General features: G+C 39.9%; 2 protein-coding genes across 2 annotated transcripts; both read right to left on the bottom strand.

Moving 5' to 3' along the window:
* Nucleotides 1-3795: 3795 nt before the first annotated feature.
* On the bottom strand, nucleotides 3796-4311 carry LOC130471721 (uncharacterized). Its single transcript, XM_056841992.1, has one exon. It carries the CDS (start codon nucleotides 4309-4311, stop codon nucleotides 3796-3798), a length of 516 nt encoding a protein of 171 aa, XP_056697970.1.
* Nucleotides 4312-4326: 15 nt separating this feature from the next.
* On the bottom strand, nucleotides 4327-6560 carry LOC110793510 (uncharacterized). Its single transcript, XM_021998394.2, has 5 exons — nucleotides 6333-6560; nucleotides 5887-6178; nucleotides 5194-5799; nucleotides 4905-5084; nucleotides 4327-4715 (listed from the first exon to the last, which is right to left on the bottom strand). Exons 1-5 carry the CDS (start codon nucleotides 6558-6560, stop codon nucleotides 4327-4329), a joined length of 1695 nt encoding a protein of 564 aa, XP_021854086.2.
* Nucleotides 6561-12006: the final 5446 nt, after the last annotated feature.

Below are 12006 nucleotides of genomic sequence, written 5' to 3' on the forward strand. Positions count from 1 at the left end.
CTTAAACAAATTATGTAATAATAATAACAACAAATGTAATAAATTTGAGGAAGAATTAGTTGAGGAACGCGTAATAACAAAATTGAATTAACACCGAATCGGCCTGAGATCCCTATCTTGTCCTAGGGTGGGAATGGGGATGGGAGCCCTATTCCATGGTTTGTAAAGGCGAAAAAAGCACATGGAATAAGGTTGAGATCCATATCTTGTTCTAGGGGGGAATTGGCGTTGTAGCCCTATTCCGTGCTGTAATGGTACAAAAATGATCAACACGGAATATGGCTGAGATCTCTATCATGTCCTAGGACAGGAATTGGGGTATGAGCCTTATTCCATGTTAACAACAGAAAACCGACAAATCTTGAAAAAACAAACAAATAATGGAATGGGGCTAAGATCCCTATTCCTTCCTAGGTTGGGAATAGGGTTGAGCTCCCTATTTTTTCCTAGGAAAGGAATAGGGGTGAGAGCCCTATTCCGTGTTTTTTAATGGTTTTTATTTTGTTTGTAATGTCCGTCGACATCATTTGTTGGCGAGATTTTTTAACATGTTGATAAGATTAGCGCGCTCAATATTCTAGGTTTTACGTTGATTAGTTTTTATTTTAGATTGTTTATAACATTTAGTTTGTTTGTTTATTCGTTGACTAAAATCAGTCTATTTGTTTATTTGTCGACTAGTATGTTTTAGGTGAATTATATTGGTATGTTTCAAGGTAAATAAAATAAATATGTAACTATTCGATATTAAAAATATTAAAAAAATGGAATATCTTTAATAAAAAAAACTAAATTGATTATATTAATGCAAACCATCGTTAATTAACGTTTAAATGCTTAATGTTGAATTAAATAGTCTTAAGTTATTTTGCATTATAACTTGTATTAATTTTCAGACTTCGTTGCTTGATGAATATGGTGGTGATGGTAAGGACTATTCTGATCAATTTTTTACAAATGACATATTTCCGAGTTTTGAAGATGCGGCGGAAGGGGCTAAATAAGTGGCTATCGGACTGGGTTTCTTGTTGACAAAAATGTCGTACAAACTATTCAAGGATGGTCGAGGGTATCGTTATTTGAGATGCGTCCAAGGAAGGAGAAAAGGAACCCAAGATATGGAGGTGGTGGAACGACTAGACACAAAAACTAAGGCATGCGGTTGTAAATTTGAAGTGAAATGTGTCCAACGCAACGATTTTTCGTGGCAAATTGTTAAGCGTGATGGTCATGGCACGCACTATCATACTTTGGTTGTGTATGAAGAGGGTCACCGAGGCATAAGTGGTCTTAGTCCGGGAGCAAATAATCTCATTCTCTAGATGAACAATGTGCACGCAAAGACAAAAGTGATTATGTTTGCCGTGCAAACAGAGTTTCCAGATGATCTTCCTAATATGAGGCACATTTACAACTACAAAGATAAAATTAGACGGGATGCTAATAAAGGAAGAAATCTCGCTCAATAATTCTTGCACCTAGAGAAAGATCTCAAGTATGTTCAATGGATCGCCGTAGAAGAGGGAAGTAGGGTCATAACTCCCACTTTCGTTGCCCACCCTTCAATGGTAGAAGTTCTACGTACATACCCATTGGTCATTGGCATGGATACGATGTACATGGATAAAAAATATGGATTTCCTTTCTTGGAGATTGTTGGTGTGACACCAACAAATCAGAATTTTTTGATCACTTATGCAATTATGAAGGATGAGACGACCGACAGGGATCGATGGGTGTTGGAAAAGTTGAAGATGCTCCTCGGGGCCTCCGTGAGCCCAAAGGCAATCCTAACGGATAAAGAACTAGGCCTGTTGAAACTGGTTGCTGAGGTGTTTCCCAACACAACTCACTTGTTGTGTACGTGGCATATGAACAATGATGTAGAGGCACATGTTGGTAAGATTTGTGGAAACAAGTTGAATGGTGAGTATTTAAAGAACGGTGTGTGGAAGAGAATCATGAATGCTACTTCGGAGGCTGCATACAATGCGATAGTCACAGACATAGAAGAGAATTGGTCAAGATGGCCAACAATTATGACATATGTCCATAGTACTTGGCTTAAACATGAAGAGAAGTTCGTTCGATATGAAACAAACAAAGTTCTTCACTTCAGGAACAAAAAAACTTGTAGGGTCGAGAGCCAACATTCTGTTTTGAAGAGTTGGCTTGGCAGTTCGCATGGGGCATTGGATACTGTGTTCAGAAAAGTGCATGCTGCAGTAGAGAACCAGTTCATTGAGATTAAAAATTTCTTAGAGAGCTCGTGACAGAAGCATGGTGTGAAGTACGACGGATTTCTATTTCAACATCTTACTGCTCGTGTTTCACATCATGCTTTGCACCTTGTTTTAGGAGAGCAGAAAAGGATGTAGGATTTGAGTGTTGAAGTGTATGAGCGTTACGGTTATGCTTTGTTGACGACCCAGGGAATCCCATGTGCTTGCACCATTTTCACAGCTAATCAAGGCGGTGTTGGGTTGTACATTAATTTGATTGATCCATTTTGGAAGACCTTATGGATTGGAGAAGAGGCGAACATTCCCCAGTTCTTCAAGGAGATCGCACAAGATGCAAATCACTTTTGAGTCCTAGTCGATGAGATATTAAATTCTGATGTTGCCGTTATTAGAGGCATTTCGAGCTTGATTCACGATGAGTTACACCGTGAGCAAGCTGGTCATGTGGAACCAGACCCTAATATGAGTAGGAGAGGGAGACCACCTAATGACAGAAACTCCACTACACGAAATATGAGTCACGTACAACATGTGGGTAGAAGTGGTAGTAGGGGTCGGGGTGGTGGTCGTGGTCGTGTTCATTCAGAGGCGCGGCCCATGGGCATTTACTCATCTGGCTCATCATTTTCGTTGGGTATTTATTTCTACATCCACTAATTAATTTCATTTTTAATACATTATTTTATGTTATTTTAAATTTTTTGTTTTAAGGTTTAGGTACTTTTATAAGTGTTGATCAATTGGCGGGGCACTATAAGGAGCAGATACAGGACCTCATATATCCATTTCTTTTTGGATTTGTTGATGTTGATGGGGACGGTAACTGCGGGTTTCGATGTATTAATCACTATTCCTATGGTGATGAGGCTCGGCATCGAGAGATTAGATCCATGCTTAGAGGAGAATTGACTTTTTTCCGAGATAAATACAGATATCTATACGGCGAAGATCAAATGGATTATGAGATACAACATATGTCTTGGCATGGTGGTCGATGTGGACCAGAAAAGTGGATGGTAATAACACAAGACTTGTTTACGATCGCACACTTTTCCAATGGAGTTTTCGTGTTGTTGGGGATAAGTGATTCAGTCGGAATAATCCCATTTTGTATTGTCCTTCTATGGAACACTCGTACCTGAAGTAATGGTCCAACGATGGAGATTGTGCTTGCATATGTAGGCAGAAATCACTTTATTCTTATAGAATTAGCACCTTGTTTTCCGCTACGCCCCATGCTAAATATATGGTATAGATTAGCTGATTATTGTGTGGAAGGATGGTTGGCAGCATATAAGAGTAGGTTCAAACATTGGACGCAATTAGGTACCCAATATTAGGTTGTTGTAATATATTAGGTAGTTGTAACATGTTATTTTTTTTTTGATAAGTCAATTATGCATTTCATTAGCAAAAAGAACACCAAACAAACAACCAGCCTAAGCTTCCAAGTTAAGAACCTTGCAGGAAGGACCCTAACCAACAGACACTAGGCAAACACAAAACATGGCAACAACCAGCTATACAAGACACATTACACAAGTATTCTCTCCTACCACCATTGCTGTACATTATCACTAATCTTAGGTATACCTATACATTGTATTATATTTATAACACTTTGTTTCACAAACTGAATTGTGTGAAGCACTGTGGGCACTTTGTTATTCCATAAAGCTTCATTTCTGACTTTCCATATGGCATACACTACAGCATTCACAGCAGTATACATCACATTCTTCTGGAATTTACTCCCCTTGCTTTTCCACTGAATCCACCTAATCAATCCCATGTAATGAACAATGTGGCCTGGGATTCCAAGCCAACTCTTGAACACCATTAGACAGGACTTCTTGTAGCAGCATTCGAAAAAGAGGTGAGGGTGTGTTTCCTCATTATTGTCACAAATTAGACACACTGATGTGTCACAAATTCCTATTTTGTGTAGCCTGGTCCTTGTCTGCAACCTGCCATGAACCATGAGCCAACAGAAAATCCTATTCTTAGGAATAACCGATCTATTCCAAACAGCATGGCACCATGGAAGCTTCTGATGATGTATCTCCATTTTCTGGTACACTTGCTACGCAGAATACTTAGGCAACTGAGCAAAGCTTCTTTCATCATAATACTCTTTCAATTTCTCCTTAACTGCACATATTTTCCTCCAATACCACCCACTATCAGCGGTTGGCTGATATCCCCACCAGTTCTCACTCTTCACACATATGGCATTGACCCATCTAACCCACATAATGTCTTGTTTTCTGGCTACTGCCCACACATACTTCCCCAGAGCTGCAATGTTCCACACCTGAACATTTCTAATTCCTAGCCCTCTTTCTTTCTTTGCTGAACACACTTTCTTCCAAGCTACATATCCAGGTTTAGAACTGAAATAAGTACCTTGCCACAGGAAATCTGTACAGATAGCTTCCACAGTTTTGAGAGTATGCTTTGGCAACACAAAAACTTGAGCCCAATAGGTATGCACACTTATCAACACAGAGTTAATGCGAGTGATTCTACCAGCAAAAGATTAGTTCCTAAAGCTCCAAATTTTAATCCTAGCCAGCATTTTGTCAACTAGACATTCACAGTCATCATTGGTTATCCTTTTAAAGTAAATTGGTACTCCTAGGTATCTGAAAGGAAAGGTACCTGCAGTGAAACCAGAGATCTCCACCACTTTTTCAAACTCTTCTTGTTTCATGCTAATAACATAAATGGCTAATTTTTGAATATTATCTTTCAAACCAGATGTGTCAGAGAAGAATTTTAAGCTCTGAAGGAGCATGAGAATAGACTTTGACTCACCTTTGCAGCAAAGAATCAAATCATCTGCAAAACACAGGTGTGTAAGTTTTGTAGATCTGCATCTAGGGTGGTACCTGAACCCCTTCTCCTGGCCCAACTTCAGTAAAATTCTAGACAAATACTCCATACAAACCACAAACGACAGAGGTGAGAGTGGATCCCCTTGCCTTAAACCCCCTTTTTGAAGTAAAAAAACCATGTACACTGCCATTGATTATAAGGGAAAATTTAGGGGTAGTGACACAGACCATAACCCATTTAATAAATTGATCAGGAAAACCCAAAGCAATTAGCATCTCTTCCAAGAATCCCCACTCAATTGTGTCATATGCCTTCTGCATATCTAACTTAAGAAAACAACTAGGGGCTGCATTCTTCCTTCCATACTGTCTCACAATATCTTGACATATCATGATGTTATGCATGATGAATCTACCATGGACAAAAGCCCCTTGATTTTCAGCAATCAAACCCGGTAACACCACTTTCATCCTGTCACACAACATCTTGGTGATGCATTTATAAATTACATTACAGCAGGATATGGGTCTGAACTCAACAACACTAGAAGGGCATTTTGTCTTTGGTATCAAAGTAATTGTAGTAGAGATTATCTCCTTCAAAATCTTACCGATCCTGAAGAAATCCAGTACAGCTTTAGTAACATGTCCACCTACTACATGCCAATTATCCTTAAAGAAATGGCTCCCAAAACCATCAGGCCCAGGTGCTTTGTCACCTTCAATAGAGAACATAGCAGCCTTAACCTCATCACCAGTGAACTGAGTAATCAACTGTTGACTCTAGACTGAATTTAGAACAGGACCAGCAGCCACTATCTCAGGCATAATACAACTTCTATGAGCTGTAGTTGAACCCAAGAGCTTCTGGTAATACTGCAGAAAAGCATTGGCCACTAACTGCTCATCACACACCCGATTCCCATCCATATCATGGATAGCATACACAGAATTATGCAGTACTCTAGCTCGAATTCTTTTATGGAATATAGCATTATTCTCATCTCCACCTTTAGCCCATACCTCTTTAGCTTTTTGTCTCAAGAAAGATGATAAATAGAATGCACAATTCTGTACTGTTTGGCAGTTGTAGCTTCCCTGTCAGCAATAACATTATCATGTAGATTCAAGTGCAAATCCTTCTGACATCGAGCCAGCTCATGCACAGCTTTCAAATCTGCAGCATAAATATATCACTAAAACCATCCTTATTCAGCTGCTTGAAAGCACCCTTCATCATTTTCAATTTCACCACAACTTGATACATCAATGTACCAATATCAGTTTTACTCCAGGTATTTTGAACTAGCTCTGTGTAGCCATCAGCATACTTCCACATGTCAAAATACCTAAAAGGATTCTTTGAAATGTTACTACAGGGGTACAAAGAGAGGACCATAGGACAATGGTAAAAAAGCCCTTCAGACAAGAAACCAACTTCAGCACTGGGGAACATCTGCATCCAAAGATCATTGGCCATGACCCTATCAATTTTGGAGAACACCCTAGAAATTCCGTCTTGTTTGTTGTTCCATGTATAGAAATGGCCAGATGACTTCACATCTTCTAGGCCACAAAATTTAACACAGTTTCTAAAGTCAATCACAGACTGATGAGCGGCATTTATGTCGATCTAAGCTTAGGTTTTCTAGTATTTTATTATGATTTTTGGTAGTTTTAGATAGCTTTTGTTTCATTTATATGTCCTTATTCCATCATTGAACTTTTAAGGGAATTATTGGAGAAAGATAGAAGTGGAAAATAGCTCGAAGCAGGCCCGTGCGATCACACGGAAATTTCGTGTGTTCGCGCGGGTCAGGAAAGTTGGTATTGAAGTCAAGCAGATTGTGTGACCTAGTTCCAGATCTGTGTGTTCGCACAAAATTGCAAAATCGATGCAGGAACTTTCCAGTTTTGCGTGCGCTCGCACGCCATTTCAGTCCGCTCGCACGGAATTTTTGTGTGCACACACAAGATTCTCGTGCGAGCCTATGAAGATTTTGTGGAATTTTTCTATCTCAGGGTCGTGCGCTCGCAGGGAATTTTTGTGTGTTCGCACGGTACGAATAAGAGAATTCTTCGCTGAGCCTGTTCGCACAAAATAGTAGCCTGCTCGCACCGGTGCGATCGCACCTGGGTCTTCGCGATCGCACGACTGCGCGGGCTGGCACTTTTCGAGTTTAAATTTTCTAATTCTAGGCAACATATAAATAGATTTTTAGATTTTATTTTAAAAACATTAATTCATAATTAGATTTTTCAGCAAATTAGAGAGGATAGTTCCTAGTTCTTCAAGCTTGGTAGGAGAGAGAAACTTCAATTTGGGGAAATTTCAACTTGTAAATCTCTTTCAACTCTTGAATTCTTATTGCAATTTCAATTCAATCTTTAATGCTTTACAATTCTTCTTGAGTTCTTGAGTTTTCAATTGCTTTGATGATATTGTTGGTTGATTCTTATTTTCTTTTGTTGATTCTCAATTGAATTCTTAGATATTGATTCTCTTAATTCAATCTTCAAATTCAATGTCTACTTGCTTTCAATCTTCAATTTCCTTAGTTAAAACTATGAGTAGTGAGTAGTTTCTAGTTAGGGATAGGGGAGAAAACTAGGGATTGAAATTGGGGAAAAGTGAAGGATGATTCATGATTATTGATGTGATTAAATTCTGATTTGATGCTAGGAATTCCTGATTTGTGAATTAGTAGTTGCAGATGCTAGTCCAACTAAGCTAGATTGGAGTGTTTCATTTTGATTTGGCAAGACAATGTGAATCTCTATGTTGCATGTAAAGAGTTGGTTTCAATTGCTAGTTGTTTAGTCTTAGGATTGTGCAAGAGCTTTTCCTAGATTAGAGAGCTAAGGGCGTTCTATCCGAGAGGTGGCGAGCGCGTCATTTGTTGCTTTTCCCCTATTTGTCAAGTCATTTCATCAATATACGTGTGTTAGTGTTCGTCCTTCTCCTAACTACCCTAGGTCTATCCCTAATTCCCTAACGCTTTCCTTTATTGCATAATTCGTTGCTTTCCCTAACATGTGTCCTTTAGCGCATAATGTTTCATATGTGGATTATGGCCCTTCTTATGAAGGAGATTTTGATGTGGAATATGCCAATGCTATGAATGAGAGGCCTAGATTTGATGGCCCCCCGAATCAAAACTTTAATAGGCAAGCACCTAGAGGTCTCCCAATGCATGGATCCTACCAAGGCTTCGGCCAAGGAGGTGGGTATGATAGTCAAAACCGAGGTAACTATAGGGCGTAAGGCTATCAAGGCCAAGAACCCTATGGTCAATCTCACGGTCTTGGAAATCAAACTCAATAAATCAAGGTAGTTATAACCCTAACCATCAAGGTGGAGGGGGTTACAACTATCCTTATGGTCAATATAGGGGTGCTTCTAGTGGGGGCTATCCGTCGAACCCGGGAGGACAATATGGTGTTTCTCAATTTCCTCCTCCCGGATTCAATGGGCCAAGGACTTATGGCAATCAATACCCTCAAAACCCTATGGGGTATGGCAATGCACCTCCACCACTCCCGCCTCTCAAGTCATTTTGATATCGTTCGTGGGGACTTATGGAGTCGTTCGTGGGGGCGCAAGCCAAGAAAAATGTTGAGTTTGAGGATGGATTCAAGAAATCCAATACTCAATTGAAAATGATCGAAACCCAACTAGCACAACTTGCTAGCACCATCAAGGAACAACAAGTGCATACTAGTCTCCCACCCCAAGGTCAAGCTCCTGAGCAAATGTATGCGGTCATGACTAGGAGTGGGAATATTTTAGATGATGGTGCTAAGCTTGTTGATGCTCCTTGCTCTAGGGGAGAAGGATCTAAGGGAAATGAGTTTACGGACTGTGATGTGGTGGAAGAGAAGTCTCACGTTGATGACGTGATTGATGGTGTAAAGCAAACAGAGGCTACTCTTCTACCTCTCCCTACTCCTCCTCTCCCCTATCCTCAAAAGATTGTCAGAAAGAAATTGGATGACCAATTCTCCAAGTTTCTAGACACTATTAGTAAGCTTTATGTGTCATTGTCTTTCACCGAGGTGCTTAAGCAAATGCCACATTATTCTCGGTTCATGAGAGACATTTTGTGTGGCAAAAGAACTTGTGGCCCCAAGGAAACCGTGCATCTCACGGAGAATTGTAGTGCCTTGATCTTGAACCCGTTTCCCCCAAAGATCAAGGATCCCAGGAGTTTCTCGATTCCTTGTAGCATCCAAAAGCTGAAATTTGAAAACGAACTTTGTGATTTGGGGGCAAGCGTGAGAATTTTGCCCTACAAAATCTATGAGAAGCTTCGTCTTGGTGATCTCACCCCTACCCCTATGTCTTTGCAACTAGCCGATCGCTCGGTTATGTTTCCTTTGGGTAGGGTTGATGATGTTCCCCTTGTGATAGGGAAGTTAACTTTTCTTGTTGACTTTATTGTCTTGGACATTGATGAGGACTCCCACACCCCTATTATCTTAGGAAGGCCTTTCTTGGCCACGTCGGGAGCTCTCATTGATGTTCAAGGTGGTCTTATCACCTTGAAGGCGGGAGATTCCAAGGCTAGTTTCAAGCTTCCTATTGATGATGAATGTTGTTCCAAGAAGAAGAGTTGTATGAAGTTAGACACTATTGCATGCATTGAGTATCGTTATGCTAACATTTCTAATGACTCTTGTATTTCTAAGTTTGATGATAAGCTTTCTAGGAACAACATCAAGGAGAAGAAGGTATTTGTGAACTCCTCGGTGTTAGGTGATTCATTTGATGATGTGATAACCATTCCCCAGATCTTCGGGATGGGTCTAGATGATGTTGGAGCAGAAACTTCTGCTCTCATTGGTAAGGATTCTCCGGTCAAGAAGCCCAAGAGGGGCAAACACAAGCTTAAGGGGATTTGGTTTGATCCCACCTCTATGAGTGGTGGCTTAGGTAAGTGGTTTGCGCCCAAAGGGGCAAAAAGGAGCTTTTTGACTCGTGATGACCCCGAGTTGGTTGTGTTTGACCCCCCATGAATATGGGGGGATTCGTCAAGCTAATGACGTTAAACGAGCGCTACCAGGAGGCAACCCGTGTATTGGTTCTTTCTCTAGTCCCACCATAAGTTTTGGGGGGATTCGTCAAGCTAATGACGTTAAACGAGCGCTACCAGGGAGGCAACCCGGTTGTCTAACTCTTAGTTTTAATTTGCTTTTGTTTACTAACTATTGTTTTATAGTTTTGTTTTTGTTTTAGGAAAAGGGAGCATGAAAAGCAAGAAAAAGAAAAAATCCAGTTTTGTGCGATCGCACGGCTCAATTGTGCGATCGCACAAAACTGGAAAAATCGATCAGTAGCTAACCAGAATCTGGTGCGAACTGGCTCTCGTTCCGTGTGTTCGCACTCGTACCGTGCGATCGCACGGATTTTTCGTGCGCTCGCACGGTTCGGGTTTTCTGGATTTTGCGAATGGGTAGTTAAGAAATTCGCAGCCCCTTTTCTTATTTCTGTCGACTCTCCTCCTCTCTCAAACCACTCTCACTCCCTTTTCTCTCCACTCTAGCTCGCCAACCTCCATTTCTACTCCTTTCTTACTTGATTTCCATTACAAATTTCACTCTCAATCTCTCACATTCACAAATCCATCCCTATTCTTCACCCTAAATCCATAAATTTCAGATTTTTTTCCAAAAACCCCCATAATTCTAGGGTTTTGCTTGAACTTTGATTTTGTATCAATTGGTGCAATTGAAATATTGGAGAGTGCTTTGGGTTGTTCTTGTTCACTTCCTCTACTAGTGGTGACAATTTCTTTCCCTTCTTTCTTCATTTTCATTCCATTTTGTCTCATTGTTCATATTTTTTTTGTTGGAAATTTCTGAATTTTTGATTTTGGGTGGTTAGTGATGCATGTTTGATTTTGTGTTTAATCCTTGATAATCTAGACATGTTATGCATGCTTCATTGCTAATATTTGTTGATTCTAGTCTCTTGGTAGATTCTTGGTGAAATTTGAGTGAAATTCTAGCTTGATTGGTTATTTTTAGTTGAAGAGTATTGTTTGGAGTATTCTTGTTCTCCTTAAACTAGGGTAGTGTTTTGGTATTTGATTGTGGTAGTTTTGGTGGTAGATTGTCGTAGTTTATAGACTAACTTCGTTTTTTTTCTTTTGGAGTGTACACTAGTAGAAAAAACCCTTATTGCAGCGGGCTTTTAGACCCCTATTGCAGCGTACATCGTATGCTGCAACTGGGGGGCCTGCAACAAGTCTGAACTTGTTGCAGTGTACAATGTTCGCTGCGAAAAGTGCTTTTTTGCAACGTACATATGCATGTACGCTGTAACAAGTGTCAAACATTTTGCCAAATTCTTGACTTGTTGCAGCGTACATATTCATGTACGCAGCAAAAGACCCCACCTTGTTGCAGGGTACATCTATTTGTACGCTGCAACAAGTCTGAACTTTGCCAAATTTTACACCCTTGTCGCAGCGTACACATATATATGTACGCTGTAACAAAGCACTTTTGGCGGGAAAATTTTATTTTTGTTTAGGAATACCTAGAGTGTCTTGCACCAAATATAGAAACCTGTCACAACAATAATAGAATATCGCAACCTGTATAACAAATATAAAAAAAATAACTGTTGTTTTGTATATATCCCAAAACCAAAGTGCACATACCACATACATTTAAGTATATGTACGTTCCAATTGCAACGTACGCATACATTTTAATATAAAAGATTGTTCAATAACATCTAAACCTACTCGATCAAGCGCGCTTAGGCAAATAATAAATATTTTCTGGTAATAAACTTATCCCTTTGCTCACGAACCACTTCAATTTCCTCACTAGCATAAGGCGCATTCCTCGGAGTATAGACCTTTACAAAAACAAAAATTTGATGGGAGCATTAGATTAAATGCAAATTAAATGTCACA

The sequence above is a fragment of the Spinacia oleracea genome, chromosome 4 (assembly GCF_020520425.1).
Source record: "Spinacia oleracea cultivar Varoflay chromosome 4, BTI_SOV_V1, whole genome shotgun sequence".
Taxonomy (NCBI): Eukaryota; Viridiplantae; Streptophyta; class Magnoliopsida; order Caryophyllales; family Amaranthaceae; genus Spinacia; species Spinacia oleracea.